The following is a 16,839-nucleotide window of genomic DNA, read 5'->3' as shown; positions in this document are numbered from 1 at the left end:
CCATTGGGTGAAAGTCTCTCTTATGCAATGGGCTACTTATATCCCACACATTCCTTCAAAATAGGGCATATATGAGTATCTTGTGCTACAGAGTCCTAGCGCTTGTGTAAGCAGGAGAATGGTCCCACTACTGTGGGGAACTTTCCTGGCTTCTGCCAGGAATTGGGCTAGTAAAAGGATCTGAGTCCTCACTCCCACTTCCTTTACCCAGAGGCCTCTCTACCCTCAAGGACTCCACTTCCACTCTCCTGTCTTGTAGAGTCCTCGTAACCCCAACAAGGCTGGGCCCAGGATTCCTGGGGGGCTCGACCCCCAACCCTGCTGTGGTCACTTGGGACAGGGGCTAGAGTGTCCCCACTCCATGATGCTCACTTTGCATTGGACACTTCCCTGACTCACTGATCATTACATACAATTTAAAGCAAACACAATATATTTCATCATCAATTAATTTAAAAAAGAATAAGGAAGAATGAGGAAAGGTTAAAGGAAAACACATCACCCCACTCTGTGGCAGGGAACATCACGAACGGTGTCTCTGGAATGTGAGAGCACTTCATAGTCTGTTCCTTGTAGGTCCCAGGCCCTGGCTGTGCTGCAGGGATGCTGTGGGTTGGACACTTGCTCTGGTGGTGTCCACACACCTTCGGGCTTTGGGTGGTGGTTCCCATCTTCCTAGCATCAGCCCCCTGATGGGTTAAAATCCCCCTCCCAGTCTGGCCTGCAAAGACCCTTGGCTGGGGGTGTCTTTCTGCACTAGGCCCTTTGCCCAAGATCCCCCCTTGGCTGGCCCCAGTTGCTCACCACATCCGGCTCCACAGAATCATAGAATCATAGAATATCACGGTTGGAAGGGACCTCAGGAGGTCATCTACTCCAACACCCTGCTTAAAGCTGGACCAATTCCCAACTAAATCATCCCGGCCAGGGCTTTGTCAAGCCTGACCTTAAAAACCTCTAAGGAAGGAGATTCCACCACCTCCCTAGGGAACCCATTCCGGTGCTTCACCACTTCCAGACCATCGACCTCTGACATCAATTTTTGGACCCTACACAGGCATTCCCCCATTAGCTGCTAGTCGTATGCAACGTTGGGCATTGTTACTTTCAGCACACACATATGAAAACAAATCTCGGAAATCCACTCTGCACGGCAATGCAGATGGCCTCTCTAGGTTGCCTTTGCCAGTCAAACATCAAGATAGTGCCCAAAAGGAAATCTTCTACTTTGAACAGGTAGAGAATACACCCATCATTGCTACTCAGATAAAGAAGGAAACCCGCGTTGACCCAGTATTGTCCCAAGTTATGGACCTGGTGATGCATGGAAAATCTCGACAAACCTCTCCAGTCTCATCTGACCTTGTTCCCTACATGTCCAGGAGGATGGAGTTATCGGTCCAATCTGGTTGTTTGTTGTGGGGGAGACGTGTCATTATTCCACCACCACTGAGATCACAGATGTTAGAACAGCTACATTCTGGTCACTGTGGAATAGTGCGCATGAAGGAAATTGCACGAAGCTATTTTTGGTGGCCTGGATTGGACAGTGCTATTGAAGAGAAGGCAAAAGCTTGTATGTCATGTCAGGGTGTGAGGCATGCACCCCAGTGGGCACCCCTACAACCATGGGACTGGCCTGAAAACCCATGGCAACGTATTCACATTGACTTTGCTGGCCCCCTTGAAGGAAGCATGTTCTTGGTGGCAATAGATGCCCATTCTAAATGGCCAGAAGTCTCTATAATGCAGTCCACTACTGCAGAGAGTACTATCCAAAAACTACGAGGACTCTTTAGTCGTTTTGGTCTGCCAGAACAACTTGTGAGTGACAACGGACTGCAGTTTATCTCTCAGGAGTTTCAAAATTTTATGAAGGCAAATGGGATACACCACATCACGTCAGCACCATATCATCCGTCCACCAATGGATTAGCTGAAAGATTTGTGCAGACCATGAAAAACGCTTTGAAATCAGCAAGGGGACAACACTCCATTCAAAAGTGTCTGGATACCTTCTTACTTTCCTACAGAAACACACCTCATGCTATGACCCAGGCATCCCCGGCCTTTCTAATGATGGGATGACAGCTGCGCACTTGCTTTGATCTGCTGAAACCTTCTGAACCCAGACAAACTGTGCAACATCAGCAGCAATATCAAGTCATCAGACGGGCACCCAGATCAAAAGACTGAACCTTTAGCCTGGGACAGCCAGATTTGGCTTGGAATTATACTTCCAGAGCTAAATGGGTCCTGGCCACAGTCATCACTCAAACAGGACCTGTTTCCTACACAGTCCGTACTGCAGAGAATCTTACCTGGCGGCGACATGTAGACATGATTAAAGTCTCCCATGAGAACCAGGGCCTGCGATCTAGTAACTTCTGTTAGTTGCTGGAAGAAAGCCTCTTCCACCTCATCCCCCTGGTCTGGTGGTCTATAGCAGACTCCCACCATGACATCATCCTTGTTGCTCACACTTCTAAACTTACTCCAGAGACTCTCAGGTTTTTCTGCAGTTTCATACCGGAGCTCTGAGCAGTCATATTGCTCTCTTGCATACAATGCAACTCCCCCACCTTTCTGCCCTGCCTGTCCTTCCTGAACAGTTTATATCCACCCATGACAGTACTCCAGTCATGTGAGTTATCCCACCAAGTCTCTGTTATTCCAATCACATCATAGTTCCTTGACTGTGCCAGGACTTCCAGTGCTCCCTGCTTGTTTCCCATGCTTCTTGCATTTGTGAATAGGCACTTAAGATAACTCGCTGATTGTCCCGCTTTCTCGGTGTGAGACAGGAGTCCTCCCCTCTTGCACTTTCCTGCTCGTGCTTCCTCTCAGTATCCCATTTCCCCATTTACCTCAGGGCTTTGGTCTCCTTCCCCCAGTGAACCTAGTTTAAAGCCCTCCTCACTAGGTTAGCCAGCCTGCTTGCCAAGATGCTCTTCCCTCTCTTCGTTAGGTGGATCCCCTCTCTGCCTAGCATTGCTCCTTCTTGGAACACCATCCAATGGTCAAAGAATCCAAAGCCTTCTCTCCGACACCACCTATGTAGCCATTCGTTGACTTCCACAATTTGACGATCCCTACCCAGGCCTTTTCGCTGCACAGGGAGGATTGACGAGAACACCACTTGCGCCTAAAACTCCTTTGTCCTTCTTCCCAGAGCCACGTAGTCTGCAGTGATCCGCTCAAGGTCATTCTTGGCAGTATCATTGGTGCCCACGTGGAGAAGCAGGAAGGGGTAGCGATCTGAAGGCTTGATGAGTCTCGGCAGTCTCTCCATCACATCATGAATCCTAGCTCCTGGCAAGCAGCAGACCTCTTGGTTTTCTCGGTCAGGGTGGCAGATAGATGACTCAGTCCCCCTCAGGAGGGAGTCCCTAACCACCACCACCCTTCTCCTTCTCTTGGGAGTGCTGGTTGTGGAACCCCCATCCCTAGGACAGTGCATCTCGTGCCTTTCAATTGGCAGAGTCTCCTTCTGGTCCCTTCTCTCAGATGTACCATCTAGTCCACTCTCCACATTAGTAGCTGTGGAAAGAACATGGAAAAGGTTGCTCATCTGTATCTCCATTGCTGGTACATGGACGCTCCTCTTTCTTCTTCTGGAGGTCACATGCTGCCAAATTTCTTCACCATCCCTCTCTCCCCACTGCACAGCCTGCTCTGATTCTTCAGGACATTGTGCCCATAGAAGCAAATCCTGACATTTGTCCAGGAAATCTTCATTTTCTCTTATGCAACTCAGGGTTGATATTTGTTGCTCCAGACCTCGAACCTTCTCTTCCAATATGGAGACCAGCTTGCACTTTGTACACACAAAGTCACTTCTGTCCTGTGGAAGAAAGACAAACATGGCACAACTTGTGCAGGTTACAACAGCTGAACGCTCACCTTCCATGATTTCTTCCTTCAAGAGCTTCCTCAGCTGTTGCAGCACTCACAGAAGCCTGTGAGATGAAAGTCTCAGTGGGCTCTCCCCAGGCGAACTCCCAAGCAAACTTCCTCTGTTAGCCTCTGCTGTTCGCCGCTCAGCTGGTTCACTGCTAACTGCCTTTTTATAGCAGTCAGGCCCACTCAAGGCCCACCTGGAACAAAGCACTCCCAATTCACACTGTTCAAGCAAACAATCAAGCACACAGTCCAACTCCAGACTGCCCCAGCTCCACTATTCTAGCTCCGGCTCCACTCTGTCCCAGCACTGATGCTGCTGCTCTGCCTCCAGCCCCCTGGGCTGCTTCGCTGGCCCCTCTGGATCTTTGGCTCCAGCTTTGCTCCCAGCACAGGATCTGCTCCCTGGACTGCTTTTCTCGCCCCTCTGGCTGGCACAGCTCTGCTTCCCAGCTCAGCTTGGGCCCCTGGTTTCTCTTTAGCTTGGCCCCACTCTGTCTATCCCAGGCAATTCCATCCCACACGGAGGATGGGATCCACCCTGCCTCCTGACTCCCTGATTAGCCTGCCCGCCCTGTCAATCAAACTGACCTGGAGCATTGGCCTCTCCCCATTGTTCCTGGGGACTGTCAGTCTCAGGGTCCTTATTTTCCATCGACCCTTCCCCTTTCTTTTAGTACTGGGAGCTAGTCAAACAACAGTCCCCTTACACTTGCTCGCTGTCCAGGGATGAATTTCATCCCAAATAAATCACACTGGTCAGGCCTGAGGGGTGACCTCCGTGTCCTTGGGAGCTAGTAGAGAGGGAATGTCTTCATGTGCACGTGCTTGGTTGAGCCAGAGATGGGAGAGGTGTGGCAAAACTAACATGGACTGGTGCCTTGAAATTTAATTTTGTAAATATGTTTATATTAAAAAAAGAAAATAAAGTTTAAAATTTAAATTTAAATGTAAAAAAACTGATTTAAATTAAAGAAGTCTGATTTTTTAAATAAAATCAATGATTTTTATCCACCCTGGGGCATTTGTTATTGTTGTAATTTCTGCTCCCATCTGTTTCTTTCTTATGGGAAGATTTTTTTTAAAGTATCAAAGAAATTGTTCGAAATATTTTTGTTTTACAGTGCAGGAAACATTTAACATACTTGACATTCAAAAAGAGGGAAAAAAAAGAAAAAAACCAAAACCATGCATTGGTAAATCAAAAACGAGCTTGTTTGTAGGATATCAAACTCCTCGTGCAGATTTTGAAATGTGTTAAAAGCCCATTGCCAGGAGTAGCAGGTGAATCCGCCCATCACCCCCCCACCCCCCCGGGATGTTTTTAAAAACTCAAACCTTCTTTTATTAAAAGCTTTTTGATTCATTCTTTCAGTGAACAGAACACTATTTCTCAAACAGCTTCAGTATTGAAGAATCAGCATTTTTCATCTAAAGACAATTTCTTAGAAAACATTCCCAATCACCTCTAATTTCCAGTCTGAAATTGTCTAATGTCAACTTCCATTGGATCATGTAATACCTTCCTCTGCTAATAGGCTCTTCACTCAGGCAGAAGAAGGTATAACATGATCTAGGGTTACAAGTTGAAGCTAGACACATTCAGACTGGAAATAAGAAGTACAGTTTTAATGGTGAGGGTAATTAACCATTGGAAAAATTGACCGAGGGTCTCTAGGAATTACCTTGGGGAAGTACTCTGGCCTATCTTAACCAGGATTCAGGATTTATAATCACAATGGTCTCTTCTGGCTTTGGAATCTAGGAATGTGCAGTGGTATACAACTACCATTGGCTTTGATTTGTGCATTTTACTATTTCTGTACTTACAATATTTTTTTATAAATTAGCAAACTTTGGCTTGGTTTTGGTTATTCCATTATTTCTGTATGCTATGCAGACAAAATTGGAAGTTCATGGTTAAACGCGTGGTTTTCTTTTTGTTTTTCAGGAAGAATCCAGACAGAAAAAGGTTAATTTCCATTGACTTCTGTTGCCTGGAGGATGTCTGATTGTGTAGTATTTGGGGGAGATGTTTTGGGGGACAAGAACTGTGAATACGAGAGAGCTCAATGATTGTCAGTGTGTGGATGAAAAGAGACTAGCAGATGGGTGTGATGGGTTGTGAGAGCAGTTTCCATGAGAAGACAAGGAGTCTGTAGAGTTTGCATGCTGAGGGAAGGTTTAGAATTTCCTCTTCATGGGGTGAGGTTTATTCAGAGTCCTGTCATGGCTGACAGGTGACTCTGGTTGGATACGGAGCATGGGGATAGCAGTTGGGAGTGTGTGACAGTGGAATATGTGAGGTGTTTCATAGTGAAGGCTTTGGAATTGGTTACAATGTAATATTTGTGAGTATTTGTTAACCCATTACACACACAGACACACATACACTCCCCAATGACTTTAAAGCAGAAAAAAGTAACTTTGAATTGGTTCTTCTTTACTATAGTTCTATTAAACTGACCGTACTAAAAAAAATCTATAAAGAGCTGTGCAGGACTCACTGTTAGAAGTATGGGAGCAAAAATCTTTTTTTTTCTAATAATCTTTTAATTAATCTCATGTCTTGTGTTTGGACTCCATAAAGAGGTGGTATGTAGCATCTCTAAAGCCATGAGAATATTCAGAATTTCCTTTATTGCAGTGACAGGATTTATTGTAGAGTTTCACAGTAGGGGAATGAATCTGGTTTGGACTCTTGCAACATAACTGGTCTGAGGTATCAGATTAGAAGCCTTTTGGTTGAGGCATAGTATCTGCTAGCTAACCCAACATAAATTCACAAGGTATGTGAATTAAAAGAATATTTTTTTTGTTTTGCAGATGAACTCCAAAGAGAAGTGGGTAAGTGTGTGTTGATTCTTTGAATGTAAAAGATAATTCAATTCCACGGTGGAAAAGTGATGCAAATAGAAATGAAGTTCTCACCATAAGAAATAAAGGAACTGAGGGATCTTTGTATTTGTTATAATGTTATTTTGATAAAATTTGCTAGGATGGACAGATGAATGCTACAGATCAATTCCTGCTCCCATTGGGTGAAAGTCTCTCCTATGCAATGGGCTATGTGTCACTTATATCCCATACATCCCTTCAAAATAGGGCATAGGTGTGTATCTTGTGCTGCAGAGTCCTAGCGCTTGTGTAAGCGGGGGAATGGCCCCACTATTGTGGGGAACTTTCCTGGCTTCTGCAGTACCCTGGTGAAATGGGCTAGCGAAAGGATCTGAGTCCTCACTCCCACTTCCTTTACCCAGAGGCCTCCCTACCCTCAAGGACTCCCCTGTCTGGCTCTCTCCTGTCTGGCAGAGTCCTCGTAACCCCAACAAGATTGGGCCCAGGATTCCTAGGGGGCTCGACCCCCAACCTTGCTGTGGTCACCTAGGACAGGAGCTAGGGTCATAGGCGGCAGGTTTGTATAATTTTTGGTGGTGCCCAAAATGGTGGTGTCCCCCCCACCCCAGCTCTCACCCTGTAAGCCGATATAAAATGAACCTACAACACGTCGGCAGCACAAGATCACAAGGGTCAATTAAAAGTGGAAAGTCAGAAGCAGCACTTGCCTGCTTCAATATACGTTATTAAATTTTGTTGCACCTGTTGTGACAAAGTGGGAATGTTCTTAATGTTTTTTCTGAATACTATGTGGGTGCCTCAGTTTCCCCTGCAAGGTGCCAACTGAAGGTGTTGGGGACAAAGAGATCAGGTTGCCTCCTTGTCCAGAAGAGACACAAAGGCTAGAGGAGGGAGTGTCAGTTTGGAGCTGGCTGGGGAAATGGGGAGAGGCCCAGAACTTGGGTCTAGGCTCCCCACCCTCCAAGATGGACCTGACTGAGGGGTCCTGTTTTCTGTACCTACAAGCTCTGTTTTAGACTGTGATCCTGTCATCTAATAAACCTTCTGTTTTTACCGGCTGGCTGAGAGTCACGTCTGACTGCAGACTTGGGGTGCAGGGACCTCTGGTTGCCCCAGGACCTGCCTGGGCAGACTCGCTGCAGAAAGCGCATGGTGAGCATGCTGAATACTCCGAGGTCAGACCCAGGAAGGTGTAAGCTTCTTGCCCTGGAGACAGTCTGCTCAGAGAGAGGAGGCTCCCCCAGAGTCCTGACTGGCTTTGTATGGAGTAGTTCCAAAGCATCCCAGCATCCCCTTCCACACGATGCGCTTCCTGGAAGTCTGCACAGGCACTGACACTCCCTCCTCTGGCCTTTGTCTCTTTTCCAGGCATTAGGAGGCCACCTGATCTCTTTGTTCTCCAACACCTTCAGTTGGCACCTTGCAGGAGAGTGGCCCAGGCCATCAGTTGCCCGGATACAGGGTTTCGGCCATTCTCTGTGCAGACGGCATCACACTGGCCCTCTAGGGCTCTACAACAATCACACCCCCTTATTCCAACATCTAGATCCTTGAGAAATGCATAGGGGAAACTGAGGCACCCACACAGTATTCAGAGAAAACATTAAGAACATTCCCACTTTGTAACACCTGTATACGACTAGTTATATACTTTTAAGGGTATAAAATAATCAAGTATTGTGCTAAACAAAATGATACTCCAAACTGACCACCAAATTTAAGTTGCACGTTTTTCCCCTCAGGTGAGGGCTCTGGGGTGGGGCTGGGGATGAGGGGTTCACAGTGCAGGAAGGTGCTCAGGGTTGGTGTGCTGGGGGCGCAGGCTCTGGGGTGGGGCAGGGCTGGGGATAAGGAACTTGGGATGCAGACAGGCTGCCCCAGGGCTAGGGCCAGAGAAGACTTCCCCCCCCCGCACCCCTTTACCGGCAGCCACAAGCTCCAGGGGAGGGACCCCTCCCCTCTGCCCCCCTCCCCCCCGCAGCACACTCACTCTGCACCACAGTCACTGCACATGCTCCTAGGGACTCTGTCAGGTCCAGAAAGCCCACTCGCCTCCCCTATGGTGGGTACCGGGTGTCACAGAGTTCCCAGGCGATGCTCTGGAACTGCTCCTCACAAAGACAGGCAGGACTTTGGGGAGCCTCCTCTCCCTTGGAGCAGACTGTTTGCAGGGCAAGAAGCTCACACATCTTCACCTTCTGGGTCTCTCCTTGGAGCATTCAGCATCCTCTGCCCTCCGTGCGCTTCCCACAGTGAGCCCGCCCCAGCGGGGTCCTGGGGAAGCCACAGGGTCCTGCACCCCCACTTTGCAGTCAGACGTGACTCTCAGCCAGCCAGTAACACAGAGGTTTATTCGATGACAGGAACAGCGTCTAAAACAGAGCTTGTAGGTACAGTAAACCGGACCCCTCAGCCAGGTCCATTCTGGGGGCAGTGAGCCAGACCCCCCTCCCCCGTCTGCACTTCACTTCTCGTCCCCAGCCATCTCCAGACTCCCAAACCCCCTCCAGCCCCTCCTCTCTGCTCAGTTCCTTTCCCGGGCCAGGAAGTCACCTGATCTCTTTTTTCTCCAACACCTTCAGCTGGCACCTTTGCCAAGGAGGGGCCCAGGCCATCAGTTGCTAGCATACAGAGTGTCAGGCATTTAGGTGCACTGGCCCTTTGCTCTGTAGCAATCACACACCTTAGATACTTAAGAACTGCATAGGGGACACTGAGGCACCAACACAGTATTCAGAGAAAACATTAAGAACATTCCCAGTTCATCACACCGGGGTGGGGGTTTGCCATCATGTGTGGCCTCCCCAACCCTGCTGCTGCCCCTGGGTGCTGGGGGGGGCGGGGGAGAGAGCTCCTTCCTCCTCCTCTCTCCCTCTTCCTCTCCGCCAGCGCTCCAAGAGGCTGCTGGCCGCTGATCTCTATAGCCTTAGGCAGAAGCAGCACAAACAAAGGAGAGGGGCACTGGCTGTTTTCTTTCAGGCAGGGAAGCTCCGAGGCGGGGGCAGGGGAGAAACTCAGCTCCAAATATTGGTGGAGCAGAGCCCTCAGCCTTGAATATTGCTGATGCTTAAGTACCTCGAGCCCATATAAGCTGCCGCCACTGGCTAGGGTGTCCCCACTCCAGGGTGCTCTCTTTGCACTGGACACTTCCCTGACTCACTGATCATTACACACAATTTAAAGCAAACGCAATATATTTAATCAGCAATTAATTTAAAAAAGAATAAGGAAGAATGGGGCAAGGTTAAAGGAAAACACATCACCCCACTCTGTGGCAGGGAACATCACAAACAGTGTCTCTGGCATGTCAGAACACTTCATAGTCTGTTCCTTGTAGGTCCCAGGCCCTGGCTGTGCTGCAGGTTGGACACTTGCTCTGGTGGTGTCCACACACCTTCGGGCTTTGGGTGGTGGTTCCCATCTTCCAAGCATCAGTGCCCCTGTTGGGTTAACATCCCCCTCACAGTCTGGCCTGCAAGGACCCTTGGCTGGGGGTGTCTTTCTGCGCTGGGCCCTTTGCCCAAGATCCCCCCTTGGCTGGCCCCAGTTGCTCACCACATCCGGCTCCAGACTGCTCCAGCTCCAGCCCCAGCTCCACTGTTCTAGCTCCAGCTCCACTCTGCCCCAGCACTGATGCTGCTGCTCTGCCTCCAGCCCCCTGGGCTGCTTCGCTGGCCCCTCTGGATCTTTGGCTCCAGCTTTGCTCCCAGCACAGGATCTGCTCCCTGGGCTGCTTTTCTGGCCCCTCTGGATCTGCTCCCCAGCTCAGCTTGGGCCCCTGGTTTCTCCTTAGCTTGGCCCACACTCTGGCTGACCCAGGCAATTCCATCCCACACGGAGCATGGGATCCACCCTGGCCTCCTGACTCCCTGATTAGCCTGCTCACCCTTTCAATCAGGCTGACCAGGAGCATTGGCCTCTCGCCATTGGTCCTGGGGACTGTCAGTCTCAGAGTCCTCATTTCCCATCGACCCTTCCCGTTTCTTTTAGTACTGGGAGCTAGTACAAGGTGTGTGAATTAAAATAATATATTTTTGTTTTGCAGATGAACTCCAAGGAGAACTGAGTAAGTGTGTGTTGATTCTTTGAATGTAAAAGATATTTCAGTTCCCTGGTGGAAAAATGATGCAAATAGAAATGAAGTTCTCACAGTTAGAAATAAGTGAACTGAAGGATCTTGATAGTTAGTATCTTGTGCTGCAGAATCCTAGCCAGATGTTAGGCCCTGACCATGTGTCTCTAATTATGTGATTTTGAATTTGCCATTGATGTCAATAATGGCAGTAGGATCACGCCCTGTCTCCTACACTCAAAATATGAAATATTCTATTAGCCTTGCTGATTTTTTGATATATCAATTGTGTCTTCTCCACCACCCCCATCCTGTCCCCCTGTGGTCTGGGGAGGGAAAGACACAAACTCCTGCAAATCTTGAAGGGTGTGGAAGCCCCTCCAATGCCTCTCACACTGGCCAGGCCTGAGGGGTGACCTCCATGTCTTTGGGGGGAAGGTAGAGAGGGAATCTCTTACTTCCACTCCTGACCTAAGGGCCTTGATGGAGCTAGAGAGTAGAGAGGAGTAACAGTGACCATATGGATGGATGCCTTCCTGGCAGGCACAGTGATGAAAGGATTGAGGACTTCAGGATTGCTACCACCTTTTTGGTACAGCGAGATAGGAATGGAGAAGCCTTCTTCATTTGCTGAGGAAAGAGGTGGTCTCTCAGTATGTGCAGCAGCTCTGATAGGCTGTAAGCCAAAGGAGTTGGGCAGGTAGCCAGTCAGAGTGGGGTTACCATATAGAAACATCTGAAAACCTGTGGATTATGGGGAAATACATAGACCTGGCAAATTAAAGGTCATGTGAAATCCCACAGAGCTGGCAGGTCTGAGTTAATTTGACTTTGAAAGGTGTCGCCCAGTTGAAATATCAGTAAGTACAGGTACAACATTATTACATGAACATTTGATTACCTTGGTTATCTTTGTGCAATGATATTTTTCTATCTCATCCACTCTTCTTCCTCACCACCCTTAAACACATTCCCCTCTAGGTTATTTGAAGGGAGCAGGGCTGGGTCTCTTGTATTCCTCTCCACCTATCTCCCTTTGCTGCTGTAGCTCATTTTCATCTCTCTCATAGCAGGGAAGACAGCAGCTCCAGACAGTAATAATGCAGCTACCCACTTTCCCAGAATCACCACACATATTTTCTTGTGGTCTGCTGCCTCTGCTTGAGACTGAGGTATGAGTGAAGGACGGAACTGGTGACTCCATGAGAGCCACATATGTGGCCCAAAAGTGCACAATAACCACAGTGTGTGTGTACCATTAATGTGTTTTACTTTCTCTTTTCTGCACAAGTACATCACTCTGTATTGTGTCTCACGATGTCAGTATCTGCAGTGTAGTTGTAGCCATGTCAGCCCCAGGATATTAGAGAGACAAGGTGGGTGAAACTGGTCCAGTAAAAGATATTACCTCACCCACTTTGATCATCAGTTATCCTCAACCTGGGATATTTCTGCTGCTAAAAGGAGGAAAATTGGCAGTAGATGCCTCTTTGAATTCAATGTCTGTTGTTTTTCACTTTCATTTCAGATTGGAGAAAGGCTCTCACCTATGCAGGTAATAGAATTCACGTCTCTCCTGGTAATCAGAAATCATCTTCATAGTTTATAAAAACTAGAAACAGAACATATTGCTATCATAGAAATAACAACTGGGGCTTTACTCCATTTCCTCTCAGGCCTTACTCATTCTGTTCTTTCAATCATTGTAACTTTTATCAGAATCAGGCACAATATTTTTGAGTATCAGTAAGATAAACATTTCAGGACCTCTCCTATTTCTGTGTAAATTTTAATCAAATATCATATTTCTGAAATATTTCAGTGTAACCAAATTGTCAGAATAGAACAAAACCCATTATCCGTAGGCATTTTGCCTGAGTAAGAACAGCAGGAATTGGCCCACAAGCCATATCTCCCATGTTCCAGTTTATACTGCAATTAGACAAGGGTTTCTTAAATTCTCTCTTTGCAGATGACATCACTCTTAATCCAGACACAGCTCACCCCAACCTCTCCATTTCTGAGGATAAGAAATTTACTCATGAACCCCAACCACAAAAAGTTCCACCAATTCCAGAGAGGTTCGATTCGACTGTCTGTGTGTTGGGCGCTAAAGGATTCTCCTCTGAAAAGCACTACTGGGAGGTCGATGTCATGAGCAGTGCTGACTGGGACCTGGGATTGGCCATAAAATCCATACAGAGAAAAGGAAAACTTTCTCTGTCCCCTAAAGAGGGATTCTGGGCTCTGGGTCTGAGTGGGAGAGATTATTGGGCAAAAACAGATCCATGGACCCGGATCATGGTGAAGAAAAAGCCCAAGAAAATTGGAGTTTACCTTAGTTACCAAGAGGGGCAGGTGACTTTTTTCAATGTAACTGACATGTCTGTGTTGTTCACATTTAATGATTGTTCATTCTCAGGAGAGGTTTATCCATTCTTTAAAAATTCCCACAAAGGAACATCAATGAGAATTTGTTCTATAAGAGAAGATGAATGAGCTTAAAGTGGCACTGCCACTCATTTATCCCTATGTATCATTGAAATCAAGTTTCTAAGCAATGAATTTGAATTACATTTTATCTCTATATTATCTGTGATGCCATCTCTAGAACAGCACTGTTAGTCATTTTATGGCTATGACCCTATGACATCAAGTTTCTCTCCAATAAAATCTGAACTGTAATTTTTACTCTGTGATCTGCTATTTTAATTATTTGCTTTCAACAACAAATTATCTTGTTTGTTACTGCTGACAAATACTGTTATTTGATTAGGCTGTTAAGGAAAGGATATTTTTTGTTGCAGAGAAATCAGCACCAAAATTAGGTTTTCAAGATTTTCAAGAGCTCAGATGCCAGTTACTCAACATGAAGAGCTCCTTAGAAAATCTGACAGTAACTGTCACAGTGGGAGCTGCTGGGTGTAGGATGCTAATGGAAAAAACCCATCCTGTCTCACACATTCATTTTTTATCTGAGACACAACATCATCAAACTTATGACATAACAAATTAAGGGCTTGTGTCTGGCCTGTGTAGCTACAAAGTGAGGGAAGGGAATATGAAATACCCCCCATCCCTCTACACAGTCATGCAAGATTTACTGTCATAGTTACAAGGCAGCTGCACCTTGGACCCCTTTCTGGTCCCTCTGAGAGCTCCCACCCTGAGGACTTTTGACCTTCCCTGTCTCAGGGTGGAATCTCATGAATCTTGAACTCTTAGGCAGGGATCTGACTATAGTAACCTGGTCATACCATCCACTTAGCACCCTTTGGTCCCATCTCAGACTGGGCACCTGCTTGATCCTCCTTTCAGGAAACTGTGACCAATGATACTGACCTGGTCCAAAAGCCTTTTAAAAACTAAGTATTTTTATTTAGCAGTTGTGTAGTTTATAGAAATAGAGTCATATCCTTTTAATTCATCTATGAACGTGTTCACCATCGTCTGAACTGGAAGCTGCTGGAAACCAGTAAGCACAGCAATCTGTGTGCACCTAGGCCATGCGTGCTTGTGTATATTTAGAAAACTCATTTATTTGGAATAAAATTGTTTACCTGGAATATTTGGATCCTGTGTTGGGTGTTGTTTCTTTATATCATTTGGCTTTGTAAGGAGCAGGTGACACAATGATTGGTAACAAGGAGGGAAGCCCAATCCCAGAGTACAGTGGAACAGAGAATAACTGCTTAGTTCTAAACTAAAAGGAAACTGCAGCCACTGGGACTGCAAGAAAACTGATCATTCCAGAAAAAAAATAAAAAGTTTGTATAAGTCTGACTGTTTGGGGAAAACTGACTTGTTTGACTGGTGGGTCAGTCCCCCACTGAGCTGTGGGGAGAGAGCAGAACACAGGATAATAGCTAATGGTATCAGTGCTGAGCAAAAGGTGTCAGTTTTACTGAGTATAATGGGGACTAAAACCTATAACCCGCTACGTAGCCTGACAGCTCCTGTTGAACCAGCAGGTTCATTTTCTGAGATTGTGGAAATTCTCCAAAATCACCTCTCACCAAACCAACTGGCGATTGCAGAGTATTTCTGAGTTTATAAATTAAATAAAAAATAAAATGAAACAATTCCTAAATATGTGGTCGATTTAAGGATATTAACAGAGTATGGCCAGTTTGGAGAGAGTTCAAATCATAGAACCATAGAATATCAGGGTTGGAAGGGACCCCAGGAGGTCATTTATTCTACCCCCCTGCTCAAAGCAGGACCAAACCCAACTAAATCATCCCAGCCAGGGCTTTGTCAACTTGGGCCTCCTTCTCCTACCACCACCTTCCCAGATAACCCATTCCAGTGCTTCACCACCCTCGTAGTGAAATAGTGTTTCCTAATATCCAACCTAGATCTCCCCCACTGCAACTTGAGACCATTGTTCCTTGTTCTGTCATCTGCAACCACTGAGAATAGCTGAACTCATCCTCTTTGGAACCCCCCTTCAGGTAGCTGAAGGCTGCTATTAAATCCCCCCCTCATTCTTCTCTTCTGCAGACTAAACAAGCCCAGTTCCCTCAACCTCTCCTTGTAAGTCATGTGCCCCAGCGGCCTAATCATTTTCGTTGCTCTCTGCTGGATTCTCTCCTATTTGTCCACATCTTTTCTGTAGTGGGGGGCCAAAATGAGACACAATACTCCAGGTGTGGCCTCACCAGTGCGGAATAGAGGGGAATAATCACTTCCCTCGATCTGCTGGCAATGCTGCTACTTATGCAGGAAATTGTCAGCCTGTCACAATTAACATAGGTTCTTGCCTAACAGAGTCACATCCTCCACGTGAACTGTTGGACAGGAATGGTGTTGGCCTACACTCTGTTTGGGATGGGACCGAGAAGCTTGTATCATCTGAAAGGGTCCTTACACCCAACAGTGCATCTTGCCTGTATAGTCAGCTTATGACGCTTCACCGTATGGAGCAGAGCAGTGATTTCGCATGTGCTGGAAGACCAGAATGAAAGGCCTATTGCCTTTGCTTCTAGATCTCTCACCTCTGTAGAACATAAATATTCTCAAACTGATAGAGGGGCTGTGAATTTAGTCAGGGTAGGGCTTTGTGCCAGCTTGTTGCTATGTGGGTTGTGTGCAGCAAGTCCTTTCCCTCCTCACACTGTGGTAGAAATCTTTGGGAATGAGAGGCTGAGACCACGGTATGATGCATGAGCAGCTCTTACAGCTGGAGAGAACCGTTCCTTGCCCAGGGGAACAGTCCTGAGCATGAGCCATAACTGCTGTCACCCTTAGCTGGTAGTACTGATCCTTGCAAAAACCAGGAAAACACCAGGCCCCTGCAAACAGACCCAACATGGAAACCTGTAGTGACCTTACTGGGAGTGTGTCCTCTTAGGAGATGCAGGCATGTCCCAAACACAGCTGATAACAACATAACTAATGGTAAGTGCCCAGATCAACAGTGAGCTTCTAGCACTGGGACAGGTATGTGACATGATGCCCATCCCCTACAGTGTTCAGATCTGTTCATTTCTCCATCTTTGACTCTCCAGGCATGGCTCCACCTCAGCTCCATCAGGCATGCCGTATTGTCAAAGTGATGGTGTATGTGTTTAGATTTTTAATTGCTGTGAGCCTGTTAATGTGTCCTGACACCCACACACTTGTCCACCAGTTCTACCTGTGGAAGTAGCAGGTATCTCCTGACAAGCCTCTGATCTCTAATCCATTCCTCATGTTACCCATGACACACCTGGGGCAGGGATGCATAGGTGGTTATTATAGGGTCACACAACCATTAGGGAAAGGCAGTTGTCACACTGAAAGCCTGGGTATGGTGAGTAGGGAAACCTTTCTACACAAGGGGGCTGGATTTACCTAGTCACTGTACCTTGGGCTGTCCTTGTAATGTGTCCTTATCTGTCCAGGTCCAGAAACTGGGATCAACTACTGAATCCTCAGCTAGTGGAAATTGATGTAGCTCCATTGAAATCCACTGCCAATTTGCACAAAATTAAGTTATGGCCCCAGGAGGTTTTGCTTTGGTAGCT

The 16,839-nt window shown here is 46.9% G+C and overlaps 1 protein-coding gene across 1 annotated transcript in view; it reads left to right on the top strand.

Annotated features, from left to right (window-relative positions):
• Positions 1 to 13,330, top strand: part of LOC120388840 (butyrophilin subfamily 2 member A1-like) — a 171,794-nt gene extending 158,464 nt beyond the window's left edge. The window contains exons 15-18 of the mRNA XM_039510933.1: positions 5,852 to 5,872; positions 6,727 to 6,747; positions 12,360 to 12,386; positions 12,804 to 13,330. Coding sequence (XP_039366867.1) covers positions 5,852 to 5,872; positions 6,727 to 6,747; positions 12,360 to 12,386; positions 12,804 to 13,330 — 596 coding nt within the window. The remainder of the gene's footprint in view (positions 1 to 5,851; positions 5,873 to 6,726; positions 6,748 to 12,359; positions 12,387 to 12,803) is intronic.
• The last annotated feature ends 3,509 nt before the right edge of the window (positions 13,331 to 16,839 follow it).

Source organism: Mauremys reevesii, linkage group 22, assembly GCF_016161935.1.
Source record: "Mauremys reevesii isolate NIE-2019 linkage group 22, ASM1616193v1, whole genome shotgun sequence".
Taxonomy (NCBI): domain Eukaryota; kingdom Metazoa; phylum Chordata; order Testudines; family Geoemydidae; genus Mauremys; species Mauremys reevesii.
The sequence above is the reverse complement of the archived record's forward strand: the minus strand, read 5'-3'. Positions and strand labels throughout refer to the sequence as shown.